Source organism: Agelaius tricolor, unplaced genomic scaffold, assembly GCF_023055355.1.
Source record: "Agelaius tricolor isolate 1412-34295 unplaced genomic scaffold, bAgeTri1.0.p SCAF_6, whole genome shotgun sequence".
In the NCBI taxonomy this organism is placed as follows: Eukaryota; Metazoa; Chordata; class Aves; order Passeriformes; family Icteridae; genus Agelaius; species Agelaius tricolor.
The window spans coordinates 37,965,630-37,993,422 of record NW_027269266.1 but is presented as its reverse complement, the minus strand read 5'-3'; the positions used below and the strand labels follow the sequence as shown (position 1 = coordinate 37,993,422).

The 27,793-nt window shown below is 40.6% G+C and overlaps 1 protein-coding gene across 7 annotated transcripts in view; it reads left to right on the top strand.

The window, feature by feature from the left end:
* Positions 1-613: 613 nt before the first annotated feature.
* The window catches only part of SLC4A7 (solute carrier family 4 member 7), a 93,894-nt gene continuing 66,714 nt past the window's right edge, over positions 614-27,793 (top strand). For 4 of the 7 annotated variants that reach the window (XM_071429401.1, XM_071429398.1, XM_071429400.1 and 1 more), the window contains exon 1: positions 614-854. In XM_071429401.1, the coding sequence (XP_071285502.1) occupies positions 807-854 (48 nt within the window). In that variant the 5' untranslated portion in view covers positions 614-806. Of the gene's footprint in view, positions 855-27,500; positions 27,591-27,793 lie in introns of those variants that run through there. The other 3 variants (XM_071429404.1, XM_071429397.1, XM_071429403.1) reach the window with 1 other exon arrangement.

The following is a 27,793-nucleotide window of genomic DNA, read 5'->3' as shown; positions in this document are numbered from 1 at the left end:
GTTATCTTTACTAGACAAGTGTTAACAGCTGTTCCTGAAAACTTTCACTGGAGCAAAGCTTTACAGGGGCAGCCAGAAGTACAACCTTGATACTGCTCCCTCCCAGCCCCCCAGCTTTTTGAATAAAGGATTGTTGGACTATTTATGCAAGGGCAAATAACATTATTTTTGGAAATGACTGAATTATTTTCATTACTTTTTTCCAAAAGAAAAAAAAAAATATCAGCCCGAGGCAGACACCTGGCATGGAAAATTTCGGCTTGCGTGGTAAGAGGCTGGCTGGCAGAAGTTACCGGGAAGTGCGAAGAGTGTCAAGAAAAAAAAAAAGGAAAGAACGGCAAGCATTAAGCAGGCGTAGTCACCGGCAGCGCTGGGAGCGCGCTGCCCTCCCTGGCTCCCGGTCCCGCCGGGATGCGATCCCTTGTGTCCGGCGGCGCTCCCGGCCCGGGCAGCGGCGGCGGCGCGGGAGCCGGGCCCGCCACGCGGCTCCGCGTGGGACCGAGCGCGCCGCCCCCGCGCCCCGCGCTGCTCCAGCCCCGGCGGGGGCGGGGCCGCGGCCGCGCTGCGCTGCTGCCATTGGCCCGGCCGGCGGCGCGGGGCGGGGGCAGCGGGCGCGCCGCCGAGGCGGTCCGGGCTCAGCCCCCGGTGCGGCGGAGCAGTCGCGGCCGCCCCGTCCTGAGGGCACCGGCGCCGCCCGCCTCCGCCAGGCAGCGCAGCCCCCGCGTCCGGTTCCAGTTCGCCGTCTGTCCGCCGCTCCGCGCCCTTCTCTCTCGCTCTGTCTCCCGGGCGATCTCGGCGGGGCCGCGATGGAAGAGGAGCGGGCGGGCGAGCAGATGAGACCGTTGCTCACCACGGTAACGGGGGGTGCGGTGCGGCGGGGGGCGCACAAAGGGGCCGCCGCGGGGCAGCGCTGCCCCGCGTCCCGCCCGGGGGTCGTGCCGCTGCCCTCCCGCCGGGGCACGGGGGACGCGGCGGGGCTGCCCCCTGCCGTGGCTGCCCAGCCCTCAGCGGCGGGACCCTCGCCCGGGGGTCCCGGCGCTCTCGCCCGGTGTCCCCGCGTGCCGGCCGCGTGCGCGCGGCCGTGTCCCCCCCCCCGCCCCTCGCCATCCCCGGGGGGCGGCGGCGGGGCCGGAGCCTTTTGTTCGGCCGCGGGCTCCGGGTGCTCGGCGGCCGCGGCTGCCCCGTCCACCCCCCCGTTCCTTTGTGAGAGCCCCGCAGGGCTTGTGCCGGCGGCGGTGGGCGGCGCGGCCGCCCCTGGCCTCGCCTTTCTCCCTGCCCCGCTGGCTGACGAGTTCCTGGGCGAGGGAGAAGTGCGCACACATGGCAAGCGGCGAGCTTCCCCTTGTCCTCGTGTCGCACGGCGGCGGGGTCGGCTCGGGTGGTGGGCACGCTCCGCCGGCGGGTTTCTGCTCCTGGGGAGTACAAGTGTTGGTGAGGGGGACATGGGTAGAACTACGGAGCTTGGGTTCATTTCCTTCTCGGGCCGGGTGGCTCAGTGAAGCAGGCATGTGTTGCCTTCCTGTGCTGCTGAAAAATACATGTGGTTCCACGCTTGTAATTTCCCCTCCCTTCAGATGACTCAAGGTCTGGATTTTGTTAATGAGCCTCTGAGCTCTTACTCTGATGTTCTCCTTCAGGGCCTTTTCCAAAAAGGTGTCGCGCAGGGATTTGTCTTCAGTGCCTGAAGAGGAGGGATGTGTAGTTTGAAACACAAAGAATGCTGTGATGGACAGAAAAATAACACTGAAAACACATGAGTTTTCATCATCTTTCCGTTACTCTTCAAGGAGAGACTTGAGTCACATTTGATAAAATTGGCAGTCTAATGAAGTGCTGGCTTCCTGTGACATCAGTATGTTCAGTGTGTTTTTCCTTTGTTATAACAGGAGCGTTGATAACTTAGTGGTTCAAAGGGCCATGAATTTTGCAAATGTTACAATCTTTGTATGTTGCCTTTGTATGTTAATGCTTGTGCTCACATTGAAAGGTTTTGCAGATGTGTTCTAGACCATTTCTCTGTCTTGTCACTGCTGCAAAAAAAGGTATATTCCCAATTCATGTTAACTTCTTCACGGTAGATTCTGTGTAAGAGCAGACTGCTTAGTAGGTTTAATTCATGTTAAAACTACCTTGCCCCTCTATGAGGTATCTCTTCTTAGCTGGCAGGAGAATATTCCCTCTGTATAGGAGAATACTTCCTGTATATAACAAAGAGATGCTAAACTGTGTGCAGGGAGTTGGAAAAACTTTGAGGTTCAAGTGTGGGGTTGCAGTGGAAGATGGTAATGGTTACCATCTCAGGTGATACCTCAGGTGAATCCAAATGAAACTAATATTGCGAATGTCATGAAAGTCAGTGTGCCCTGATCACGTTTGTCTGATCTGGCAGCAGTCATTTAGGTTCTGTTGTAACAGAAATTAATTTTTTTGGGATGAATTCCTCCTATATTATTGCATGGTGATTTTTGATGCAGCTGTAATGAACAGAGATACTCAGTGGAGTGGTCCACATTGGTTTCCTTGCAACAGCAATATCTGACCTTGGTGCCAGAGTGTATTAGGGAGGTAATTCCAGCTGAGATGAAACAGTTAGAAAAGTGAGAGGACAGGTTAGAAAAGTGAGAAGGCAGAAGAGTTGGTAGGAACTGGAAAAAAAGAATTTCTGGAGAAAACACATGAATTAAATGGCTTACAGAAAGACAGGACATGCTGATCTTTGGGCAATTGCATAGTATAGTAGTATTGGATTTGTTGTGGGTTTCATATGCAAGAGGTGTAATTTTATATACAAGAGAGCTACTTAATCCAAAAGATGAGTGTTTTTGACAATAGAGTTTGACGTAATTTTTCTAATCCTGTGTTTCTTGACAGTACAGGCTACCTTCCTGCTAGCAAAGCTTGCTGAAACTGCTTACATGTGCAGACCTTTTTGAGAAATAAGCCTCTCAATAAGATGGAAGGACTTAGTAAAAAAGTGTAGATCAAATCTGAGAACTTCATTGCTGTGGCTTAAAAATACAAAAGTTTAATCAAACAGAGGAATTCCTAAAAATTCCTTTTCTTCCTTCCTCCTGTGTTGTTTCTGTGTTCATAGAATATTAGATATGTAATGAGTTAAGATTGGTGTCTCTCTTATGGAGGAGCACTTCTATCGGTCACATGCTGCCCCCTCCCCCTCCCATTTCGTTAATAAAAAATACAAAAAAAATCCTTTAACCTTGCTTGTTTTGTACCTTAGGTCCAGTCTTACAGAAGAGAATGAATAAGTGTTTGGAACTTTGGTGTTTTGAAGAACCTGATTGGTGGCAATACGTACTTGAAAGTTGGAAGGGCGAGGTGAAACAAATGCCTGATAGTTATTGCAACCAGAGAGCAACTGATGAACAGAGCATCTGGGATGACTAGAAAATACAATAGGAAAAAGATACCTGCATAAATCCACAGTTCTTTCATACCTTACATGCTCTTAGATGTTCTGCCTCCCCATCTTAGGAAAGATGCATTATTATTGGAAAATGTTCATGGAATAACAAGAGGATATGAATTTAGTTCAAAGATGATAAAGGATTCAACAGTCTAGGACTTCTCAGCCTAGTAGAGATGATGGAACAGTGATATGGTGAGGCTCTATAAAACTCCTGTGGAGAAAGTAGGTGAGCGTGGAAGAGGAGGTGCACAGTCAAATCAGACTTAGGTGCTCAGTTCCAAACAAACAAAAGAAACTCAGTGTAGGGATTCACAGGTATATTTGCTATACAATGTATACAGTGTGAACTTTGGGGGAGTTTGGACAAACATTGGAAGACAGATACATTGAGGTTAGTAAATGGATGAGCAACAGCCCCAGGAAATCTGATTTGAAAACAGCTGGAGGTTGTGAGTGTAAGGAGGAGTTGTATGCTTGTCTTGTTTTTCCTCTTCCCTCAACAGCTACTTATGGTAATTCTTGTTGGGTTTTTCAAAATAGGGGTGGGACGTGGTAGTTTGTTTTCTATACAGTGGTGAGCTTGACAGTTACAGTTATGGTATTAAAAATACTTGATACTGCATATGAGTGATCTTAGTTCTATCTTCTATCTTTTGTCATTATGGTGTTTGTTACTGTAATGTTTGGTGGGCTTCTTTGCAACAGCTGTAAGTAGCATTTAAAGGAATGTGTAGTGCAGTTCTGTCTCTAGATGTTTTGCAGGTAATATTTTCAAAATACTTTGTTTTCTTAAAGTAGATGGAAACTTTTTCTGTTAGTATTTGATACTACTTCATGTATATGAAAATATTCACAAGATTGTAGACCATGCAGTATAGTTAAGTAATGGGTTTGTTTGTGTCTTCTTTCAATGAAACACATCTGGTTTTATCATTAATTCTACTGTAGATGATGATAGAACTGAAAGTGGCTCTGTTGGAGAAGGGCATGTTTCCAGGGATCTCCTTCTGGCTTTCCTAATCAAACCAGAAAAGTACTGTGGTCTGCCTTATCTCACTGAAGAGGGCATTAGTGTCACAGTGCTTTTTCTGAAGTGGCTGTGTGGTTGGCTACAGCTTTTTAAATTTTTTTTAACAGATGTGCTTGCACGTTATCAGGTGGCTTGCTGAAATAAGCAAGTCACTGTCCTCTGCTGTCATCTTATTCAACATGGGGCTTCTGTGATGTGAAGTCAACAGGTCTCTGCATACAATTTATTTTTCCTACTCACATAGTGAGCTCAGACTGGTGCTTTGCCTTTATGACTGGCAAGGGTAACCGAGGGTATGTTTGTACTGCATAATTGAGGACTGTGCAGGAAACTGTCCTCCCCCACAAGTTTGTGGCATCTGGCTGAACAAATGCTCTGCACAAGTTCAAGCAATACAGTTATAGCTGTGTGGCAGTGCCCTAGCTAAATAGTCCTGATCAGAGAGAATTGTAGTGGCTTGCCAGCCTTGCAGAATTGAAGCCATGACTTTGGAGAGACAAGCTGCTTTTCTCTGGTGTGCTGTTTGGGTATGGTGCATACCTCATACAGCTTGGACTGTGTTGTGGGCCTCTGTAAGCTTTTAAGTGTATGTCTGGCAGGCTTTCTGAGTTCTTGAAAAGTTACCATGGCTGTCAAAAACTGTTATTTGAGAACTTCCATTATGCTTCATTGTAGTAGTTCTATTTTCTGTCCAGAGTAAGTGGGGGGTGTACCAAGTTGAGTAGTTGTTGGTTTATATCCATGTCATTTATCTGCCTCTGCAGGTGACTTTTGACATGTCACAAAATTTGTTGTGGGCCTTTGAATATTGATTCCCATTACACGAGGGTATCTGTTGCACAGGACCTTTCGTGGCCCTGAAGCAGTAGTAATACTTAGTAAAGAGAACTGCTCTATAACTAGTGCTAGATAAAATAATAGAGTATACTTTGAGTATACACAAACAGCTACAGAAGGTCTGTCATGAATGTTTTTGGTATAGCACATCCTGGAATGATAAAGTTTAGGGATACATCAGATTTTTTTTGCTAAAACGAAGATAGATGTCCAGCTAATGTTTTGAAATAGTGCTATGAATAGTGAAATTCAATAAGTAAGGACATAGAGATGAGCACCAACTATTACTTAACTGTGTAGATTAGAAAATGTCTGAATGTAAAATGAGAATTTTGATTATTTTACAGATCATCTTGCAATATTCCTAAATATTTGCATTTCTAAATTTACATTTGCAAAATTATCCGTAGATGAAAGTATTACATTATTTTTAAAAAAGACCAACATGTATTTGAAATGGCTCAGATCTCAAATCTACCTTGCCAGCGTATCTCAACAGTTGTTAGAAGGGATTATCTGTCTAAGAGTCTCGTGTTTGTGTATGGCACCCTCAGAGTTCCTAGTTTCACTGGGAATTACATTCCCTAACTAGAGTGTCATAACTTATAAAATGTACATTTTAACCAGTAGATGGAGCCATTTTAGTTATGTATCAGCCTGTCTATTTACCTAAGTTTGGAAAACTTTGTTTCATAAAGTGCTTTCAGTCATTTTGTTTTTAGAGGATGGCTTACAATTTTTTATTCATTTCTTTACCTGCAGAGAAGACTAAGTGTATTATTCTTCAAGTAACAGTGCCAGGACTGTACAGCAGGAAGGCTATTACATTTTCATAAATGTGGAGAAAAAAGTGAATGCTTGCTCTTTGTGGGAATTACAGTTGTCTCTGTAAATTGTCCAGTGTCACATGAGTAGAGCTTTGTAGCCTTTGTACACCTTGTGTTGCTTTTTGGAGCTGAAGTAGCTTTTTGGAATATTGATCCATAGTGGTGTTAGATATCTGTCAGTCTGGATGCTCTTGTGACTTCTGCCCAGGAAAGGCTGCTAGCTCAAAGTTCTTTTAGCTTTTTGAGCTTTTGTTTTTCCTTCTCCAGTACCTTAAACTAAAATGACTCAAACCCCTGTAATGAAATGTTTGTCCTGTTTGGATATACTGGCGTCAGTTGTCTTGTTTCAGCAATGCTGGAGTGCTTCATAACCTTGAAATACCCCTGGCTTATTAATTCTAGCAAGTCCCATTTTAGCAGAAGCATTCCCAGTGCTGTACTCATTGTATTTTATCTTCCTTCAGAAGATAAAAGATTAGCTTTTCTAAAAGTTTTTTCTGAGTTTGATTCTGCCCCTGCATTACATCCTTAGTAATGTCCCACCTAGACCTTCCCTTTCCCCCTCTATTCTGTCTTCTGCTTTGAAGATGAGTTTAGATTAACACTTTGCCAACTTGGAGAGTAGAACCTTATTCAAGTCTTCATTTGAACTCTCACTATATGATACTTTGTGAAGTATAGGTGAGTCATCTTCTTTCCCAGAATCCTACTGTGAGAGATCTTGAGATTTCTTGTGGCTCAGGGTTTTTGTAGTTGTTGGTTGGTTGGATTTTTTCTTATTCAAACTCATTGGAAGTTTAAATTTTCGACAATTTTTACAGAATGAGTACTGATGTTTTTCATATGCTCTAAGGCATCTAGACTTACATTTTTGGCAGTAGTGCTAAGATAGTATCCTGAAATATCAGAATATTTTTAAACTTGAAAACAGACTTGAAGGTTTTTTTAAACTTAAATAGATGCTTCCAGATTGGGCACCTGTTGTCACACTGTTGCCTCAGTTTAACAGAATGTCTGGAGTCTGCCTCCAGACAAACTGTAGCTTCCTGTGAATGAGGCATGTGGGTGGAAACTGTGGAGAGGAAGTGGGAATTACAGAGAAGCATCCCCTGTGTGTTGGAATTGTGCTGTTTGACCTACTCTGCCCTCTGCTACTGTTGCTTTTACAGTGCAGCTATAGTTCTGAGGATCTGGTAGCTGAGATCTGCTTGCAGGTGGGCTGAACTGAGGACTTGTATGAAAACCTGGATGGTTTTTTTCAGTTACTGTGTTTTTACTATGGGGGCATGTATTTAGAGTGTGTATGTGGAAATGCTGTCTTAAAAAACTGTGCTTCCCTAAAATGTAAAGTGGACATTTCTTTTTTCCCTTACTTATTTTTGCACTAAGCTGATTCCTTTTCATTTTCCATGACTAATGTCTACTAAATATATGCTGGCTGTGTCTTGACTGGGATCTATTTTGGGATGAAGAAAAAGGCAGCTAAGTTATTGTGAATACCTAGGTTATGGCAGGGGTAGTGATGCCAGTAATTCCTTACTAGAAAAAGTTAAGAATTTGCTTCCACAAAAAATGCTGCTGCTGAACATTGTGAACACACTGATTGTTTCACTGGCATATTATAATCAGAAGACTAGAGAATCTCTAATCAGCCTGCTTTGCATGTATGTCTTTGTTACCAAAGAACAGAAAGAGGTTAAAGCAAATCTGTTCACAGAGCTGTTGGAACAGAATCTTGTTTGGTGTCCATTTCTCAACTGTGACTGCTTCTCAGTGCAAAAATTGTGTTGCTATGTCAAGAGATTCAGGCTGCTGTGTCCTGAATCTCAAAAATCATGCTAAGTGAAAGCATGTGTGATTTCTTTCTTTTCTTTTAGACAGGCTTATGAGTAAGCTAATACAGCTTACTGTAAATCACATTTACTGCTAACTGATCAGATTTCCAGTTTGCATTTAGAAGCCCTAATTCTTCAGATTTTCTCTTTTTTAAGTAAAGGGTGGCTAAGCAGATGCTGGTGTGAATAACACCTTGTTGTACAAAGATTTATTTTCTATTTCTGCTGTATAACTTCACTTTTGGATGAAGAAATTAAAAGTGTGTTTTCTCCCTTTCATAGTGCATTTTGTCTCCATTATTATTTTCAACCACTGCAGAGCTCTAGTTTATCTAACTCCACCCCTGCACAATTAGATAATGTCTGTATATTCCTCCCACTCCTGCTTCCGCCTTTCATGTATTCTGTTTTGCATTTGAGCTCAGCCACAGGTTCCCTTTTCTTTCACAGTGGTCCATTGTCAGGCCTGCTTGAACTCCTGCATGTTGTCCTTTGAGGATGTTGTCCTTAATGGTCAGCCAGTACTCACAGGCCTTGCCTTCACCCTCTGTTGTGGTCTCCTGGGAGATTGTGCATGCAGAGCCCTGGACCAGGTGAAAGTGAAGAGCCATGAAGTAACTCTGAACTGCCATGTTGTAACTATGTGCTGGGTTGTGCACTGATGCTGTAGTATTTGTCTTTTCTCCCTCTCTCAGGACTTCAAACTCCATGATTTCATGATTGCTGCAGCCAAGGCTGCTCTTGGCTTTCACATCTCCATCTGCTTCTTCCTTGTTTGGGAGCAACAGGTCCAGCAGAGCATATTCACTAGTTGGGTCATTGGTGACTTGCACCAAGAAGTAATTTTCAACAAATTCAAGAAAATTCCTGCAGTGCTTGTGTTTGCCTATACTCTACCAGCAGATACTAGTTGTTTTAGGCCCTGGAGTGTCTGCAATCATGAAGTTTCCTTAAGCTTTCAAATGAAGGCTTTTGCTACAGCCCCTTCTTAATCAGGAGATCTGTAGCAGGCACCTAATACAAAGTTGCCCATGTTGGACTGTTCTCTGATCCTTACCTATGAGGTCTTCAGTGCCTTGTCACTCATTCCAAGCAAAGCAGGAATCTTTGCATAGATTGAAACCCATGTTCCTTACCTTTCCAGGCTGTTTTTCCTAAAGCATCTTTGACCTTCCGTTGTAGTACCTCAACCATGTGAGCTGTCTCACCATCACTCTCTAATTCCCATGAGGTTATAGCTCTGCAGTGGTGCATGGACGGAATCCTGTTACTTCCCACGATGTGTAGAAGCACTTGAGATGGGCTCACAGACAGGCCACTTCCATGAGAGAAGTGTGTGAGCCTCCAGACTTGTGTTCCCACATCTTCACTTCTCCTCAGAGTGACAGCCTTTCTCCACCATGCCTAGTTTAAAGTTATACTCACAGACTTATTGTGCCTGGTGATAAATACACTCCTGCCATACTTTGTCAGATGGATCCTTTTTCCTGGAAGATGTTTCTGTGGTCATAGCATAAAAACTCTGCTATAGCCATGCACTGACCCTCTGGAAGCATCTAATCTGCTCTGAGCCTTTTGCTTCTCAGTGGAGAGACTGAGAAACACTGCATGGGCTTCCTTGCCCACAGCGCTCAGTAGTCACTCTTGATTTGCTCTGTTGCATTTTGGAGGTGTCACTGGTGTCCATATGGATAAGCAGGAAAGTCCAGTAGTTTGAGGATTGGATGAGCCTGATATATTCATTGTTTGGCAAACAGCAGACCTCCCAGGACCTCCTGCTTATCTTCCCTGTTGTGCCATATGTTGATCTCCTGCAGCTCTTTCACCTGGCCTGCTCAGCAGCTCAAAGGTAGCACAGCTCCCATAGGGTGAGGGAGGCCACTGTGATTCACAGCAGTGAGCCAGGGAGGAGCAGCACAGGCTTCCTGCAGGCCGGCATCTGGATGGTGACATCCTCCCTGTGCAGTTCTTGGAATTGGGATCTCTGATGTACCTGTTCCTTTGGCTGGTGTGAGACTGCTCCTTGTAACATTGCATGAACTTGGAAGGTATTTTGGGCCTTTTGTAACTCAGGCTGTGAGCTGCTGTGCCATCTGTTGCCTGAGCCCTGGTAGATCAATGTGCTGCACCCAGGTTTATATTGTGAAACTATTGCACTACCATGCACTTCTGTTCACAATATAGATTTAAAATACATATGTTCATGTGAATGCTTTGGTCTACCTGCAGCTGGTTTTTGATGGGCATGCCATGTCAATATTACTTTAACAACTTCCGTGCTGTAAACTTATAATGACTGCTATTTCTTCAAGGCAAATATTCAGTAACAGTAATCATTAGAGTTTTTAGCTGGCTGGTGCTGTTGCATTGGCTGATGTTGCATAACTTCTTGGCTTCTCAACTTGGAGGGACCAAACACAACAGATTTTCATATTCATGTTTTTCCAGATCATGTGCCTGTAATAATAGGTATCTCCCTTACCTGGAAATATTTAACAGCATTTAATAAATACCTCATTATGTAGAGCAGAGACAGTTCTACCATACTGGAGATGCTTCAGTTTTTGAAAAACCTAATTTTTTTTTTCCTTTTTGTTTGTGATATCTGTAAACTTAGTTTGTTACAGGTGGAAACACTGTGGCTTCAGTCTATGTTCTAGGAATTTCTTCATCTCTGTCTCTTTTATAGAGGGATTTTAACTAAATAATGCTACTGGTGCTTACAAGGGTGAGTACAAAACTAGAGGATCTTCTTTCCTAGTTGCTCACCAGAATGTTTAGAAGAAGGTATGCTGTGGGTTCTCTGACTATACCGTGAAATCAAAGGACTGATTGCAAACTCTTTAACATTTTAAGCAACAAGGTAGGATTCTTTAGACTACTGCCAGATTTATTGCTTCTTTGTTTCTATTAAAGAAAAAATAGCTATAGGAAAGATTGTATTTAACTTTACTGCTTGTTTTAGGCTACTGATTTTTGGAATTTTTTTCCTTTGGCTTGTGCAGCACTATTGTGAAGTTATACTGTTATGTAGGCACATGCATTTCTTTAACATGTCAAACATATTTCCAAACAGAGATTGTGTACAAAAAAGGAAATGAGAACTTCTTACTGAATAGCCACAGTTGGTGTTCCTGTTAGTGGTAAATTCTTCTATTTTTTTGTCAAATGGCTACACCCTACCAGCCATGAATTTTAAAACTGTTTATATAAAAACAAACAGATAGCATCTGATGATTGTTATGACTCATTTAAGGAAGTGATAAAACCCAAGAGTAGCAGGGATCCTTTCCTTTTTCAGCTTGTTTTTTTTTTATTAACTGTGCTGTGCTTGTGTGCAATTGAGAGATATCAAAAAGGAAATTAATAAAGCAGAAATAAAGCAGATACTTATAATTAATATTTGAATTTGAATTGCAGATACATAATGACTCAGCTTATGAATTAAGTTTACAAAACTAGCTTTAATTTTAGATTGCAATTACAAGCAATTTGATTAAAACTATTGTAACTGTATTGTACAAGCTGTTGTAATTAAAGCTTTTGTGGAAATTCTTGAGTTTTTCAAACAGGTGATATATGTCAGAAAAAAAACAACCTTTTCTTTTGCTTGTTGGCATCAGTGTTGCCATCCATTACCTGCCTTAACTGCTGTTGCCATATGAAATGCTTGCAATTGCTTTACATGTTTTTAGAAACATAACCAGAGGGCTTTTTTCAGCATATTGTGCAGTGTATTTTGCTAGATCAACTTTGACTGCTTTTACTGAAATATGTAAATGTACGTGGTTCTGTGTGTTGTAAGAATAAACATTTTTGGGCCTTGTTTTTATACACAGATGCTTTAGGTAGAGCTTCAGCTGGAGAAGATCAGTTTATTGAGAAGTTGAGAGTATTTTTCCTGAAAGTCAATTGAATGAAGATTCATGTTTAGGCTAAGTAAAATTATAGATTTGAGACTTTAGAGCAGGACACAGAAAAAAAGGTTAAAAAATTTTATCACCAGGATAGAGAAAAAAATAAATAGGGGTAGGATGCTAACTTTTTAAATGAAACAGCTGTCCACCAAATTATTTTGACATGATAGGAAACGTTATTTGTCAAACAATGTTTTGTTTGATGTGATTAAATGTAGTGAAGTTAGTCCACTTATGAACACAAATAAATTCCAATTCTTTATAACTTTTGTGTAGTGCAGGCTTGGTAGGTAGCCTGTTGGCTTATAGTTTAGGGAGAAGATGGCCATATTCTGTTGAGTGAAGCCAAATAATGTTAGTGCAAGGCTTTAATTCTTGAGCATGAGTAAGTTGCCTTTGCTGTAAAGATATAAATGAAGGGCAAAATATAAATAGGGATCTGAAGAAATTTGATCACTCAAGGTCAAAGAATATACCTACTACTTGTATTCTGTGCTTTGCATCGATAGAAGGTTTTGAAAAGCCAGGCAAACAAGAAAGTTCAGTGTGGTTTTCTCATTGGTGATGGAGACAACTTACTGTAAGCCATTTGGTATATGTGATTTTAGCTAGTCCTAACACAGAAATAACTTGAAATACGCTGCTTTGTTAAATAAGATAATGAATTTCTCCCTGTCACATTCAGAGATTTGGTGTATGACTGGGTATTTACTGTATTTGCATTTATGGTAGCCCAGGCTGATGATTATAAACTTCCAGATCCTGGAGGCAATGTAAAGGTGAGCATTTGCATGTGAAAACAGTAATCCTCAAACCAGGTCTACTTCCTAGTCCACATATATCAACTCTATAGCTGGGTTTCTCTGGGGGAGGGTGGAAGAGTAGGTCTCACTTTGAAAACCATGTTGGTGGTTGATGTATTAACTAATAATTACCTTCAGCTTTCTGAAGGAAGGCATATTTTGTCTTTGGCTGTTCTTGGAAGAAATGTGTAATGCTTGATGACCATTGCTTAGGTAATAACTTTTCAAACAGCTAAAGTTGTAGTCTTGTCACCATGAGAGGTTGCTGCAGAATACTCTTGAGTTGAAATTGCCACTGGTGCATGTTCTTAGTAATGTCACAAGTGTCCCCTTCCAGGTGCTGGGGGAAGTTGTAGACAAATGACAAGTTTGGTGGCGCTGAGAGCACCGGGGGCCCAGGAAAATGTGTATCTGTTTTCAGAAATGGCTTCTAGAGAATGGTGGCAGTATTTTCAAACAAAGGTTTAAGTTTGTTTTAGAGGCTGCAGAGGTAGCAAGAGCTGGGGCTAGGCGTGGGCAGTGGCAGTACAGGTGTCAGGTGCTGTGGAAGCTGTTGAGAGCCCAAGGGGGCTGTGGCTGGGGAGCTGAGTACTTCTGGAAGTGACAGAAGGGGAATCTGTATTTGTATGCATGCTTGTTTCTGGAAATAATTAATTTCTAGTGAAGAGTAAAGAAATACATCCCTCCAAGATGGCATGTTCGCTTCTGTCTTGTGGCTTGCATTACTGCTGCAGTCAAGCTCAGAGGATCAATTGCAAGCAAGACTGTAAACAGATTTATGTATTATGGCCACTTTATGATATGAAGAACTTGTTTCCAGCTTCACTTGGGCTATGGTATAAAACAGGCTCTCGGGTGAAGATAAAAAAAAATTTCCTTCCTGTCTTGAGGGTCGCTAAAAAATCCAAGTACCATGAATGTAAACAATATGCTGTACAATTTAATGAAAGCTGAACAATGGCTCTTTGGTGGTGAACAGATTGTATGTGTATATATTTATTTTTAAGGTGTACTAAATTTAAATGGAAGAAGTTATGTATTGTTAGAGAAAAGAATGGACATGACCTTAATTTGGAGAACTTGCCTCCTGTAGAGCTCTACATCAAAATACTTTAGTACAAATCTAGCATATCACTAACAAATCCTTAATGAACATTTTTAAGTCCACTGGTGATCCTGAAGTCAAGTGTTGGATAGAAAAGAGGAAAATAGTCTGGGAAGTGCTTTAAATGTCTTCTTGCTTACATAAGAATCATTAAGATAAGGTAATGATCAAGAAAGTGGCTTATTGTGAGAGGTGAAATGGGGCAAAGCAGAGCTTGGTGGTGTCCTTCTGTAGGTTCTGTGGTCATGGAAATTCTTGAGAGTTCCATTGAAAATTAATGTGTAACAGCAAGCAGGAGAGACACATTTTAGGTGTTTTTGATAAGGCTGTAGTTCTCCCTTTCCCCCTTTATTGTGGTTTATTATTTGGTATCCAGTGCTTTTCATTGTTAGAGTGATGTTTGCCTAGCTTCTATCCTTGACCTCATCTGTTTGTGGTTGGTCAAAGGTTGGTCTCTATCATCTTGGAGGCTTTTTCCAACTTAATTGATTCTGTATTGACAGACAGCCTCAAAGGAACTGGATTGTGACTGAGCCTCTTGTTCTGTGTGAGCAGTGAGTCTGTGATGTTGAAGGATTCCCACAGGATGTTTTCTGTAAAAAAATGGGCTTTGTGGCTGAAAAATTGATGTGCTTACTCCACATACCTTCAGGATTGATAGTGACTTATACTGCAGCATAGAGAGTTTTCTTGGTGGCTGCAGACCAGTGCTTCTCGGTTAAAGTGGGAAGGAGGCATTTGCAGCTCAGCAGCCTTTCTGTTTCATATGCTGTTTCATGTATAACTGGAAACTGACTTCCTTTTAAGTAGTAACATTGCCCTTCCTTGTGTTACTGTGCTACTATCTCTCAACTTTGGCATGAGTTGCTAAGCTCCAAGTGAAGTGGGTTCTAGGCAGAGACTCACAGCAGCTTTCCAGTGTATTAATTCTAGGCAGATAGTAATGTAATAAAAGCTGAAATGTAAATGTGCCCTGTGTGTGACTACATTCTTTTGTTAGTTCTCTCTGCCATGTGCTGTTCATATTATTGAAGAAAGTCTTTCTAAACCCCCTATGCTCTGAGAAGGCAGAAATTGAAGAACCTATAAATATAACCCTTTTTTTCCACAGTGATCATGCTCTGGGACAGGCATGAGCGGTGATCTCCTAATTTTACACCACTGGTGGGGACAAAAAGTTTCAAAACAAGTTACATGTTTTATATTCTATATGACAAAAAGGTCAATAATCCTATATCAATCCAAATAATAGAAAATCCAAACCTGAAAACTGTTAGTTAGAAGTGAAGCAACAAGACTCTAAGTGAGCCCATGTAAAGAAGCAAAGCTCTTGTTGCAGTTGATGAGTGATGAGGAAGCTGATCTTTGTTAAGTGAACTCTACTACTTATGTAAGTTAATGTGTTAAACTTACTTGTGGCAGGTAGTTTGACAGAAGTCTTATTAATGAGAACAGTGATTTATATCAAAGTTGTTCAGAGACTAGATGTAATGAAACAGCTGGAATTACCTGGTTTAAATTAGATAATTGGATGTGATCCTGTTATGGTATTCTGAGACCCTCATGTGAGAGCAATCAAGTCTTCTTTTCATCCTAGAAAGTGCTATAGCATACACCTACAGCACAACAGAGAAGCTGAGGATTGAGCAATTTGTCTTCCTTGGCAGCTAAGTGAGGTTTCTGGTTTTAAATACTTACTGACTTTTTTTTGTGTGCATCTCTGTTCTTGTAATAGAGAATGTCTGTAATTGAAGGCCTGCTCACTTTGCAAAGATGTGGTGCCTGATTGTCAAGACAGTGTAGTGTGGGTGAGTTACATTCATGCCTTCTTAGATCATGTATTAGTAATACCCTTTGTAAGTGGCCCCTTCAGTGGCTTCCTAATTTACAAAAGTTAAAGTTTTCCTTTGCGGTGTCATAAATTTCCTGTAAAAGCAGCTTAAGCAGAGGATTTTTTGTGTTGTGACTTTATTGCTGTTTGTTCATAAAATCTTGGTGAAGAGGTTAGTGTTAGGAAGATTGTGTTTCAGTTGATACTTCAGAATTAATACAAAATATTCAGGATGTTCCACTTCAATAGTGTAAGCACCGATGTCTCTCCTTTGGAATAATAGAAATTGTAGACTCATTTAAGTTGGAAAAGACCTTTAAGGTCTTTGAGTCCAACTGAAAATGTTTGTGCTTTATTAATATGCATTATGTTACCAGTTCTATTGGTAACAGTAGAAAATGTTTGTAAGACCTGTTTGTAACATGAATGGTTAACTGAAAGAATATGGGAGCTTTTGGAAAAGCTTAGTTATGGAATGTAATATTGCTTTAAAGTATCGGAAAGTACATAGAGGTAAAAAAATATTTTAAAAAAAGGGGTAATTTTAGGAAATCCTTAGTGAATGCTCTTCTATCACCCTCTTCCTCCATCCTCCTTATAAAGTGTTAGCCTGTGAATGTGGCTAATGAGATCTCAAAACTTCATGCCTATCTTTGTCTCCTAATGCTTCCAAAAGGACTTGTAGAAACGTGGGGTTATCTTGCATATTCAAATTAACGCCAAGAGCAGAAGTGAAACCTGCTGACACAGTGCTTCCAAAAGTCTGAATTGTGGTGTAGTTCCCTGCTGTGCAATGTGCCCAGGGTGCTTCTGTTTAGGAGAGCAGGCACGTTTGTGAATGTAAGTTGCTAATAACATTTTATCATGTGTTACTGAAAATCCAAAAGTTGCATCCATTATGGAGTGAGTCAAAAGTAGAAACAAGCTTCAAATATGTAGAGCAAAGTTTTCTTCAGGCTGCTTTGTTTCACTTCCTAAACAGTAAGGGTAAAGAAGCATTGCAGCCTTTTCAACTGCTTTTTGTTTAACATAATTTTCTTGAGTATGCAGCTTCAAATTTTCTTCAGTAAAAAAGACTGGAAGAACTGCAAGAATGGAGAGAATGAAGGATGGTCTCTGTACTACTGTACAATAGCTTCCTGTCTGAGGCTGTCAGAATGCCATGTTTTTTTCCCAATGTATGACTACATTTCAAATGTTTAAGCATTATGACCTCAGTTGTCTGCCAAAGCTTCTCTTCCCTTGTATATCTAAATCACTTGTTCATGAATGAAAATTTAGAGTCAATGGCAGGATCAGAGTGTGCAAGAGATTTTTGAAGCGGACTGCTTTCAGGTTCCCCCTAGTGTCCTGGTATGGATGTTGTAATTCTAAAGTGAACTACAGTTCCGTTTTTCTTTAGTGGAAGATCTTCCTCTTGGCACACTTGCTCTGTTCCTGTGAGAAAAGGGCATCTTACGCTTTCTTTGAGTTCCTGTCAATGCACAGGGCCCTCAGACAGCGTAAAAAGCCTTTAATGGGCAGTTGGCCTGGTTATAAGTATGTTAAAATAGCAATTTTTTTGTCTCATTGTGCTTGAATAATTCTGCTTTATATGCTTTAAAAAAACACCAAAACCCCACAAAACAATGCTTCTGCTATAGTGTTGATTTTGATAACCAATGATGAAAGTGTTGTAAATTGAAGAGTCCTTTTGGAAACCTCAGTTTTTAAGTGTGTAAAACGTTGTTTAAATCACATATGAATTCATTACTTCTGTTTAAATAAGTTACATCTCAGACAAAAGCTCTGAAATTGATGTTAAGATAACCAAAAGCTATGGTGTTGTGCTGCCCCAAATATCAAAGTGTATTCAAATGTCAATTAAGAGGTACCATTTTCTGCCAAAATTGGATGTCTTATTGTCATTCAGATACAATCTCATTTGATTAAGGTTAAAGTGCAGTAGAAGCCAGTTTGATTCTCTTTGTTTTCTACAGGGGAAATTTTTTCAACTTGTTGTTGCTGATACTTTTCCAACCTGGTTTAAAGGCAGTTGATTTTCTTCTGTAGAGTCAGTTCTGTGAAAAAATGTGAGAATAAATACAAATGATTTGGTGGATAGGTTGATTTCTTTGTGTGTGCCGAGACTTAAATGAAGTAACTCTGGAAAAAGGAACTTTATAATTAGAAACATGGGCAGTTCCTAGAGGACAAGTATGTTCAAATTTTTCCTATTTAAATATTTCTTTACATATTGCATTTGGGAGTAGGTGAGACAATTCTAAGAAAGCTGCTGTTGTTGTTCCTCTTGTATCTCATATTTATTTTTAAAAAGTCTCTATCAGTTTGAGGTGGAACAGTCCTTTGGAATTATGGAATGATGAAAGCTGTGTTTGGATGAAAGCTGTGTTTGATTGCCAAAAGCCACCACGTAAAGATGTTCTTCCTTCCCAGGAAAAACCCAGCTGAACTTTTAAAGTTGTATAAATGCATATATAATTAAGATACCTGATTGCAGAAATTTATTTGATATCATAACACATCCCCAGGGCTGTTTGCTGTGTTGTTCATATTTTGTATGCTGCAGTAAAAGGAAGTATTGGATTCTGTGTAGGTGGTTTCTCTACAAATTTGATAGTATTGGAAAGAAATACTTGTTTTGGAGGCTTGGTTTCTAAATAATGAGAAACATAATGCAATTTTCTTTACTTTCTCTTTTTTCTCCTTATCATATGTTTAGAAAGTCAATTTGGTTGCCAGATACAATTGCCATTGACTAGAATAACTCTTGCATTCTTTTCAGCATTTAAAAATTCCCTGCTAGCTGTGAAATCCTGAATTAAAAATGTTAAGATAAAGTTCTTGTAGCCACTGGGTGTAGCATATTAGATTCATATTGCTGGAAGGTCTTTTGCTTAGATCTCCAGTCTGGATGATATATTTTATGTATTTGTCTTAATGTTCGGTTCACTGTGCATTTGGCTTGACATTTTATTTTTATCTGTTAATGGTATCAATTATGTTTGTAAGGACATCTTAAAGCTGTTTCAAGTTCAGGCAGAGAGTTCAGGAGGAGACTTTGTGTCTAGGGCAATGACTTTGATTTATTGATGTCAGCTTTGGAGTTCTAGGGCTGGTCAGAACTGCTATGGTTGCATCACAGGAAGTATGGCTGGTGTAGGTTTACTCTGCATGTTCAAATTTGCCTTACAATAAAATCATGGCAGCAGAATTTTTATGGGTAGACTTTATGCAAGGCTAGATAATTGTCTGTTTTCCAGAAGTCAATGTGAAAGCCAAAAGCCTGTCTAAGTTCTTTGTTGTACGTGCTCCAATTTTGCTTAAAATTGTCTCAAATAAATTGTCTTTCCTTGAACATGTATTTGTGCTACTGGATGGTAGTGTACAGATTAAGGTGCATGTAAGTGTGGTCTATAGCTTTATTAGAAAGATGGGTAACTTCCGTTGTTCATTTTAAAATAATGAAAAATGCCTTTTCAGAGAGCACCCTTTTTAATAGTTCTTGGCTGGTTAGACCTCCCATACAAACCATGCTACTGCTCTCTGAAGTAGAGAATTCTAAGTGTTAAGCAAATGAAGAGCATCTGATCTGCCTGCCAGGTGCTGGATGCTGTCAACTTTTCTTACTAAGTAGTCCCTCAAGTCATAAATTTACAATAGGAGTCCGACAGCAGTTTTTTTTTCTCTTTGCAAGAGAATTGAGTGTCTTTCTTAAAAGTACTGTGTTGTCTTTTACATGTTTATTCACAAAACAAAAACAAATAAAATAATAAAACCTGTGTCAGTAGTTGTAGTTCTTGAGACAAAAAATTAAATGGCTACAAAAGAGGTAGGCTTGTTTTTTTGGTTTTTTGGCTAATTTTAGATCTCTAACTCAGTTTCCCTTTGCATTTTGTCAGCTGAACTTTCCTGTAAAATAAGCACCAAGTACAGTGGCATGTATGAGTCAGTTGTGCCAGAATCAACACCTTACTTTTAAACTGACTTCTCACAAAACCTGCTAGTAGGACATAGTGAAAGCATTACCCTTAATATATCAGAAAATCAACTGCTTGCTTTTTTAAAACAGAAAGAGCTTGTTGGTATAGTTTTACAAGATATTAGGCAAGACAAATAAGAAACAGAAGTGGATCTCCTTTTGAATGTCCTGTCAGTGGCCCTTCTGAAGGATCTTGGGCTGACTCCTAGAAATTTCAAGTTCTGAGAGTTTTTATCTCAGGCTTTATTATTTCTTTCTTTCAGGCTTTTCAGACTTTTAAGATTGTTGTGCTTTAGAAATGCAAGAAGAAAATGGAAGAAATTTTGGCAAGAAAGTATGTGTCTTAAAATACAGCTTCATGGTAAGGGTGAGCTGGAACTAACTAGTTCCTGATTTCTGAAAGGGAAAAATGTCATTTCCACTACATCCTTTTTCCTTTCCCATAAGCTGATTCAACTTCTGAAGCCATTGAAAAACCCAAACAAAATCTTAAAAACCAGTCTACAAGCTCAAAAAAAAAGACTTGTCAGTTTTAGTTTCCTGAAGTGTATGTTAAATGAGTTACATGTTCATTCTGTAATCAGAATCATTGAATCAAAAAATGGCCTGGGTTGGAAGGCACAGTCTTCTAGTTCCAGCACCCCTAGTGTGGAAAGAGACACCTTCAACTAGATCATATTCTCAGAGCTCCATCCTACCTGGCCTTAAACACTTTCAGGGGTGGGCAGCCACAGCTTCTCTGGGCAACTTGTTCCAGTGCCTCACCACCTGACAGGAAGAATTTCTCTTCCTGATATCTAATGTGTGTCTATTGTGTTTCCATTTGAAGTGCAAGAGACTTCTGACTTTCTCTCAGCCTTTCCTCCAGGGAAAAGTGCTCCATCCTTCTAATTATCTTGGTAGGTCTCCTCTGGACTCTGTCCAGCAAGTCCATGTCCTTCCTGTGCTGGGAACCAGGTGGGTTCTCAGTGGAGTGGAGTCATGGACTCACCTCCCTAAAAGTACCAACTTGCTTTGGTTGGGAATCGAACCCTGGCCTCCTGCATGGCAGGCAAGAATTCTACCACTGAGCCACCAATGCTGGTGATTATTTTTTTTTCCCTGACTCATTTTACACATTGTCTTTATTTAAAAAAAATTAAATAAAACAAAAACTTCTATTCCACAAACACACAGGCACCACCAACTTCTTTGATTTTTCCCCTCTACGCTTCCTCTGAAAAATTTGCTTTTGCAATTGGGAGCTGCTTGTGCAGCTTCCCCTTGCCCAGCGCTTTGTAGTAGCCTGAGTGCATAATATCAGTGACTGCAGCCAGTCTGGCCTCATTTTTCATGTAATTGAACATTTTCTATTCACTTACAGGTGTCCACAGTTTCCAAGTTGACAGTAGCACAGAAGTTTCTTGTCAAATGACAGTGTGCAATGCCTACTTTTCTGAAGTAACCAGAGTGATGCTTGCCAAAGTTCATCCTGTGATGTTGAATACCACCAGCATTACCATGTCCTCTGGGATGTTTCCTATGTGTGCAGGTGGCTGTGGCTGATGTGCCCTCTCAGCTTCCAGGTGTCCCTTAGTCTGGAAGGCATCCTGTCAGTGTGTGCAAGGGCAAGGAAAGAGCTTGGTGCTTGTGAGAGTGAGGAAGGGCAAAGGGGGCAGAAGTGGGAAAGCATCAGATCCAATGTAAGGCAAAGATGTTGCATTGTCAAAATATTATGAGAAGAGTGGAAGGTGATGTGACTGCTACCTTGCCATTCTCCAAGCTGAGATGTGAAACTATGGCAGTGGAAATGTGTGGCTCCATTACAGTTTGAGTCAGACTCTGCTGGAACATGGTCCTGCTCTACCTCCTCTGGGCTCAGCAGTCTCCCCTGCCTACACCTCACCACTACTGAGTGACATCTGAATTGAAGTGGCAAAATACCATCAGTGCAATTTTACTGCTGGCTCAGTTCCCTGATCTGGTATGTTGCAGGTTCTCATTATGGCCAGCACTAGCACAAAATAGGAATTGCAGCATTCTGGTACTGTCTGCCTTACTAATAAAATATGTGGGGATTGCTAAAACTTGGGGTTTTTTTGGTAGCTGTGAATTTGTTGGGGCAGAGGCTTGGTAGTACACTAGTGGCTGCTTGATATTCAGCATATGTGTAACAGTGGTAGTAATCTGACTGGCATTCATGCTATAAGGATTTCAAATACCATAAAGTTCCTCAGCATAACTTTGGAGATGTGACTTGTGGACTTTTTATTTTGTTGGTTTTTGTTTTATGTTTGGAGTTTTTGGTGGTTTTCATTTGTTTTTTAAAAATTACTTAAAATAATCTGCAGATGACAACACCTGAATCCTGTATGTTACAGCACTTAGCTAAAAATTTATGATGAAATGCTGCTGTAGTTCAGACTGCATGAGCAGACTGTATTTCCATCCTACCTGCCTTCTTATTAAAAAGAAATGTTGTGGGCCAGCTGATTCCTCCTCCTGTATTAGTTACCTATAGATACTGGCAACATTGCATTACCCTCCCACTATAACTTACTGAGTTTTGATTTGTAGGTAGTAATTTTTGTTCACTGTAAGAGTAAACATGTGTTGTTTGTTAGTTATTATACAGACACTTGATTTGAGTGGGATGCAGTTATATAAATAGAGAATTTGAGACACTGGGAAAGCCGAAGAATTAAACCTTGAATTCATGTGAATTGGTGAGATTCAGTCTTTTGCTTTTCTGTGGAATGACTTTATAAGTGAGTAATCATTCAAACATGACATCATCATGGAAAGACATCTTTTATTTATTAGCTGCTGATGGTTGATGGTCTTTTCAAGGAGATATTCTGTTTGGGTGTAGTTTGGTTAGGTTGTATTTGAGCAATTTGTCCTAACTCAGTAATTGGATGGGTTGACTTTTTTTAAATTTATTTTTTGTTTTTTTCTTTTGCTGTTTACCTCCTGAGGATTTACTGTCAGGGAAAGCAGATCTTCTTGTGCAAGCACTTTAAATAATGTCAATAAAAACAAGATAAAATTATCTGTCTCTTATTATGGTGCTTTATATCTGGACTCATCAGCTGTTCACAATGATGCCATCTATTCTAGGGAATTAATCTAAAGGATAAGTGTTTAATATTTGGACATTGACCTGTTGGAGTGAACCCAGAGGAGGGCCACCAAGTTGATCAGAGGGACGGAGCACATGTGTGAGGAAAGGCTGAGAGACTTTGGATTGTTCAGCCTGGAAAAAGGAAGACTTTGGACTGATTTAGCTGTGGCCTTCCAGTACCAGAAAGGAGCCTACAGGAAAGATGGGACAAGGCTGTTTAAGAGAGGATGTAGTGACAGGGCAAGGGGGAACAGGATCAAATGGAAAGAGAGTAGGTTTAAAGTAGATGTGAGGGAGAACTGTTTACTGTGAGAGTGCTGAGGCACTGCAACAGGGTTCCCAGAGAAGTTGTGGATGTCCCATTCCTGGAAGTGTTCACGGCCAGGTTGAAGCTCTGAGCAACTCTGAGGAAGGTGTTCCTGCCCACAGCAGGGAGATTGGAACTTGATAATCTTCAAGGTTCTCTTCCAGCCCAAACCAGTCCATAATTTAGAATATTTGCATAAATGGCTGTAGAACAATTAAACATATGGCATTGCTTAGGCAGCCTTAATAGTGTTGAAACAGCCCTGGTTTATAGTTCTTATGAACTTGCACAACAATCTAAGACTATTTTGGGATAAAGAAAAACTAGAATATCTCTCAAAAATGCTGCCAAAATTCCTGGAGATGAATTTAGCTAAAGGCAGTATGTTACAGTTGTAAAGTAAGCAGCTTTGAATTCCTCTGTGTCTCCCTACCATCCCTTCTTCCCCTCCCCCCAGGAAAAAAAACCAAACAAAACAACTGAAGACCAAAAACATCCCCAAAGTTTAAAAACCCAACCTCCTGAAAACCCCAACAAATCAAATCACCCAACCCTCCCTACCCTAGCTCAGTGGCATTTGCATGCTGACCACATGCTCATGCATGCTGCTGTAAGATCTTGGGGTTCTGGTGGAACATGGTGAATTTCATCCATCTATACTGAGGGACGGTTTTGAGTCCTGGAACATGTCCTGGAAAACTTTACACACATCTTTTGTTTTTCTACATCATCAGTGTATTTAGATCAGAATGTGGTGTGATTAATCAAGTAGGACATAGTACACTAGAGAACATAGTAATCTTGCTGTTAATGAGGGTTCAGGTTATAAATTTCAGTGGGATCTCTAGAGACTAAGTATTCAGCTGTCCAAATGATGTGCAATTGTGTAAGGAGGGCTTAAACTGGTGATCTGCCTCATGTTTGCTCTCAGCATCCTGGTGGCTTCTGACAGCTGACCTGCAATCTGCTGAGATACCCGACTCCACTACTGGGGCAATATACCAGAGAATATCTGTACAGAATACATCTATCTTTTTTCTTCCCTTCTTTTTTGGGAAAAACCCAGTTCCATGTGTACGTGCCGATGGAAGCTGTGCAGGTGTACATCTTGGGAGCTAGGTGTTACATAGAAATTGTATTCTGAAAAATACTTGTAGGCAGTAAGACTTTGGGATTTTATGGCTAGTTTTAACTCATTAAATGATAAGCCACTGCTGGCAAAGGTTTCTGTGTTCCCTGGCTAAGGCAGTAATGTTTCTTTGGAGGAATACCCAATATTTAATTTATTTTTAAAAAGAAATTCCTAGGATTTTTTTTTAATATGACTTAATAGGTTCCCCTTTGATAAGAAGCTGAACAAAACTATCTGTAGAGGTGTTTGACATATGACTGTGTTGTACAACTTGTCCCCTTCATCATCTTAATCCCCTAGCACCTTGCCTCCCGCCTGAATCCCCCCATGGCCTGGGCCACCCTCACCCTCTCCAAATTAAAGCCTCATTTAGAAGTATTTTCATGCTGTCTCATAATTATTTCTTGCCTTTTTTTATTTCCTAAAGACAGATGCTTTGTGCTTGGTAGATGCTGTCCTTTCAGCTGCATGAAAGGTGGCACTGGGTTGATTTTGGGGCTACAATGTTAGAAAAGATAGTCATAGTATCATTAACTGATTTGAGTTGGAAGGGAAACATAGGGATCATCAACTCCAACTCCCTGATTTAATTTCCTCATAAAAGGAAGTGTTGATTTTGGACTGTGGATGCAACTCTTAGCACCCCACCTCCCTACCCCCTCAAACCAGGATTTTAAAGTATCAATAGATACCGAGTTTACAGGGGAGTTTACAGGGCTGCATGTGTGGGTGGGTCAGTTTGCTTGCTCTGCAAGCAAGCAAGCACTCAGTTTTCTTGTGCTCATATCTGACTGTGTCAGATAGCAGCTGGGCTGGAGCTCATGTGGTAAATCCTGCTGAGAGCTCAGTCTTGCTTACTGCAGCTACTTTAAATGTCCTGCCATTTCAGAATGGCAGATTAAGCACAGCTCTGCCTGCTAGACACTCTGCAGACCCTGCAGTAAGGCAGTTCACTGCCACTTTGTAATGGACTAGGATCAGAATTGTGTATCACTTGGGAAAAAATCAAAAGTTTTTCAAAGAAGTAAGAGCTCAAATAATTTTTTTTTCCAGATAAGTAGTACACACTCTTTTGGACCCATCTTTCAGAAATGTGTTTTACAGACTGAGATAAGGTCAAATAAGTGGAATTTGAAGGGGTATAAAAGTGAAAATGAAGAAGGAAAGATTGAAGGAAAAAGTGTATGTTTCATGATAGGTGCTTTTGTTTCTTTTATTAAAATAAATGTCCTCATACACTTCACAGAGATATTTTTGCAGCATCAAACATATGGTTAAAATATTGCTCCAGCACAAATAGTTCTGCTCTGAGTTCTCACAGTGTTGTCACTGAACATGTTCAAGGATGTGATAATTTTGAATATATTTGCCTACAGTTTGTTTTAGAATACGTCTGTAGTTAAACATGTTGAGACAATTGCAGTTTGAAGTTGATCTGCTGTTCTCCATTTGATGGGAAGCTTTTTCCTGGTATTTACTCTAAGGGAAGAGCAGACGTTTATCCACAAAGTGTTTTGGTATGGGGACTTGAAAGACAAAAACTTCCATCTGTTTGGAAAAAAAAAACCTATGCTTCTCTTGCTTCTTAGTGGATTTTTTTGTTTGTTTTGTTCCAAGAACTGAGTGACTGTTAACAAGGAATTGGCTGACTACAGACTATAAAGAAATTTCAATAAGCTGCTTCAGAAAGGTTTTTTTTTCTTTAAGTATTCAAACCAAGCAAGTACTTTTCCCCAAACTTATAAATAATAATAATAAAAAAAAAAGAAATAAAATATGTGATTCCCACCCCTCTCATTCTATCCCTAAGGAATAGACAGCCTCTTTTCCCTTCACACACCCACTCCCAACTTAAACATTTTTTACTTGTAGCAATTGAATTACTTCTAGTATGGATTTATGCTAAGGAACAATTCGTTGAAATATGGGAGAGCCACCAGGACACAGTTTAGCATGGCTGTTTCAGTGTTCATCTGAGCAGCTGAAGAGCTGTGTGAATCTGTGCTCTGCGTTAGGGAAAGAATAGGTGTGATTTAGGATGCCCAGTTTAGAAGAGGTCACTAAGAACTAGGGTATCTGATATTTATGTTTAACTCTGTGCTTCCTCTATGAATCATTTAGTTTATAACGATTTACATATGGCAGCAGAGAGGCCTTCAATAGGCCTGGAAGTTAAAAGATGCATACGTGTGTTAGAATGAACTTCTATTTACAGAGTGGAAACAAACTACTTTTAAACTCTCTTGTCAGCACTGTCTGAGAATACTTTCATTAGCCTATGGTTAGAGAATTTTCTGGACTGAGGCAGCAAGAGGAACTGAATGTGGCCTTCTGATTTCTCCACAGCTAGGTGATAAATACCATCTTCATAGTTGCACAATGTATTGCACCAAGTTCATGGACAGTATGTTACTTGTTCTGTTTTGTCCAAGTTGTTTGTTGGTTGGGGTGGCATCAGTCCAGCTTCATTGCTAGAGTTCTCATCAAACAAGACGTAGGAGTAAAAGAAGAAAAAGGAACAAGCAAGGCAGTGAGGCAGTGGCATGTCTTAAAGGTTAAGTTATAGATAACTCCTTAAAGAGACAGTTTTCCCATGCACTTGATGATGGGACAAGGAGATTAGGGTATGTTAGTGATGAAGAGGGAAAGAGTAAGATGAAGCGCTGAATTTGATCTGCTTGAGCAGAGGTTGTATTTTTCAAAGGCTGACTTTCAGAAGGAAAAAATATAGCTACTCACCTGAATAGTAATACTCACCAGTAATACCTGAAACAGAGACAGCTTATTCTAGGAGGACACATGAGATTAATTGCAGCTAACATCAGTGCTTTTTTACCTTTTCAACAGGAGAGGAAAAAGAATTCTTTTTAGGAAGCCTTGGTTTATTTTACAGAGCAAGAATATATAGCTTATGTTAAAAAAAAAAGCAACAACCAAACACCTGCATTGGAATGAGTATTCGTTGAAAGGTTGAGATTACAGCTATAAACACACTTAGCAGATGTTTGACTTCTGGGTTGTTCTGTTCTGGGACCCGTGGTACAAATGCGTTTTGTAGTGCTAATGAAGTCTTGGATCAGAGCAAAAATATTACCTTGGAGCTGTTCTCAGCAGCTGTTGATGCAGAAAATGTGAAGTGTGGAACTCAGTTTCAGCTCCTTTTTTGGTATTCCCTGGGCTGGAATTGAAGGCATTCCGTCTTGCCCATTCTGCTGCTGTGTGACCCTGCGGTAGCCGTAATCAGTGGCCTGGGAGATGAGCGAGCGGAGCGGGAGCGATTGGCTGGGGAGCAATTTCCCGGAGTACATCTGTGTCAGGCACAGGCAGCTAAAGCAGTCATGTATGCGCAGGCTCTGATCTCTGGGGAGGTTCATTACAGGGTCTCCTACAAGGGCATTCTCTGCTTCTGCACATCAGCATGGAGGAAGCTCGTCAAGGGAAGAAAATGCAACCTGTATGTAAATAGCAGCTGTGTAACATAATAATGGCTTGAATGGGATTTGATGCAAGTGATATTTAGCAGCTGTGGCTCAGAATTGTGTGCTACCTTAGACTCACTAGTTGTGGAAGAAATTTTTGAAAGATCTGGTGATAGAAGTGGTAGTTTGAGTAGAGATTTCTGTATTAGGGAAGATATGTGCTGTGTTGTTAGAATTG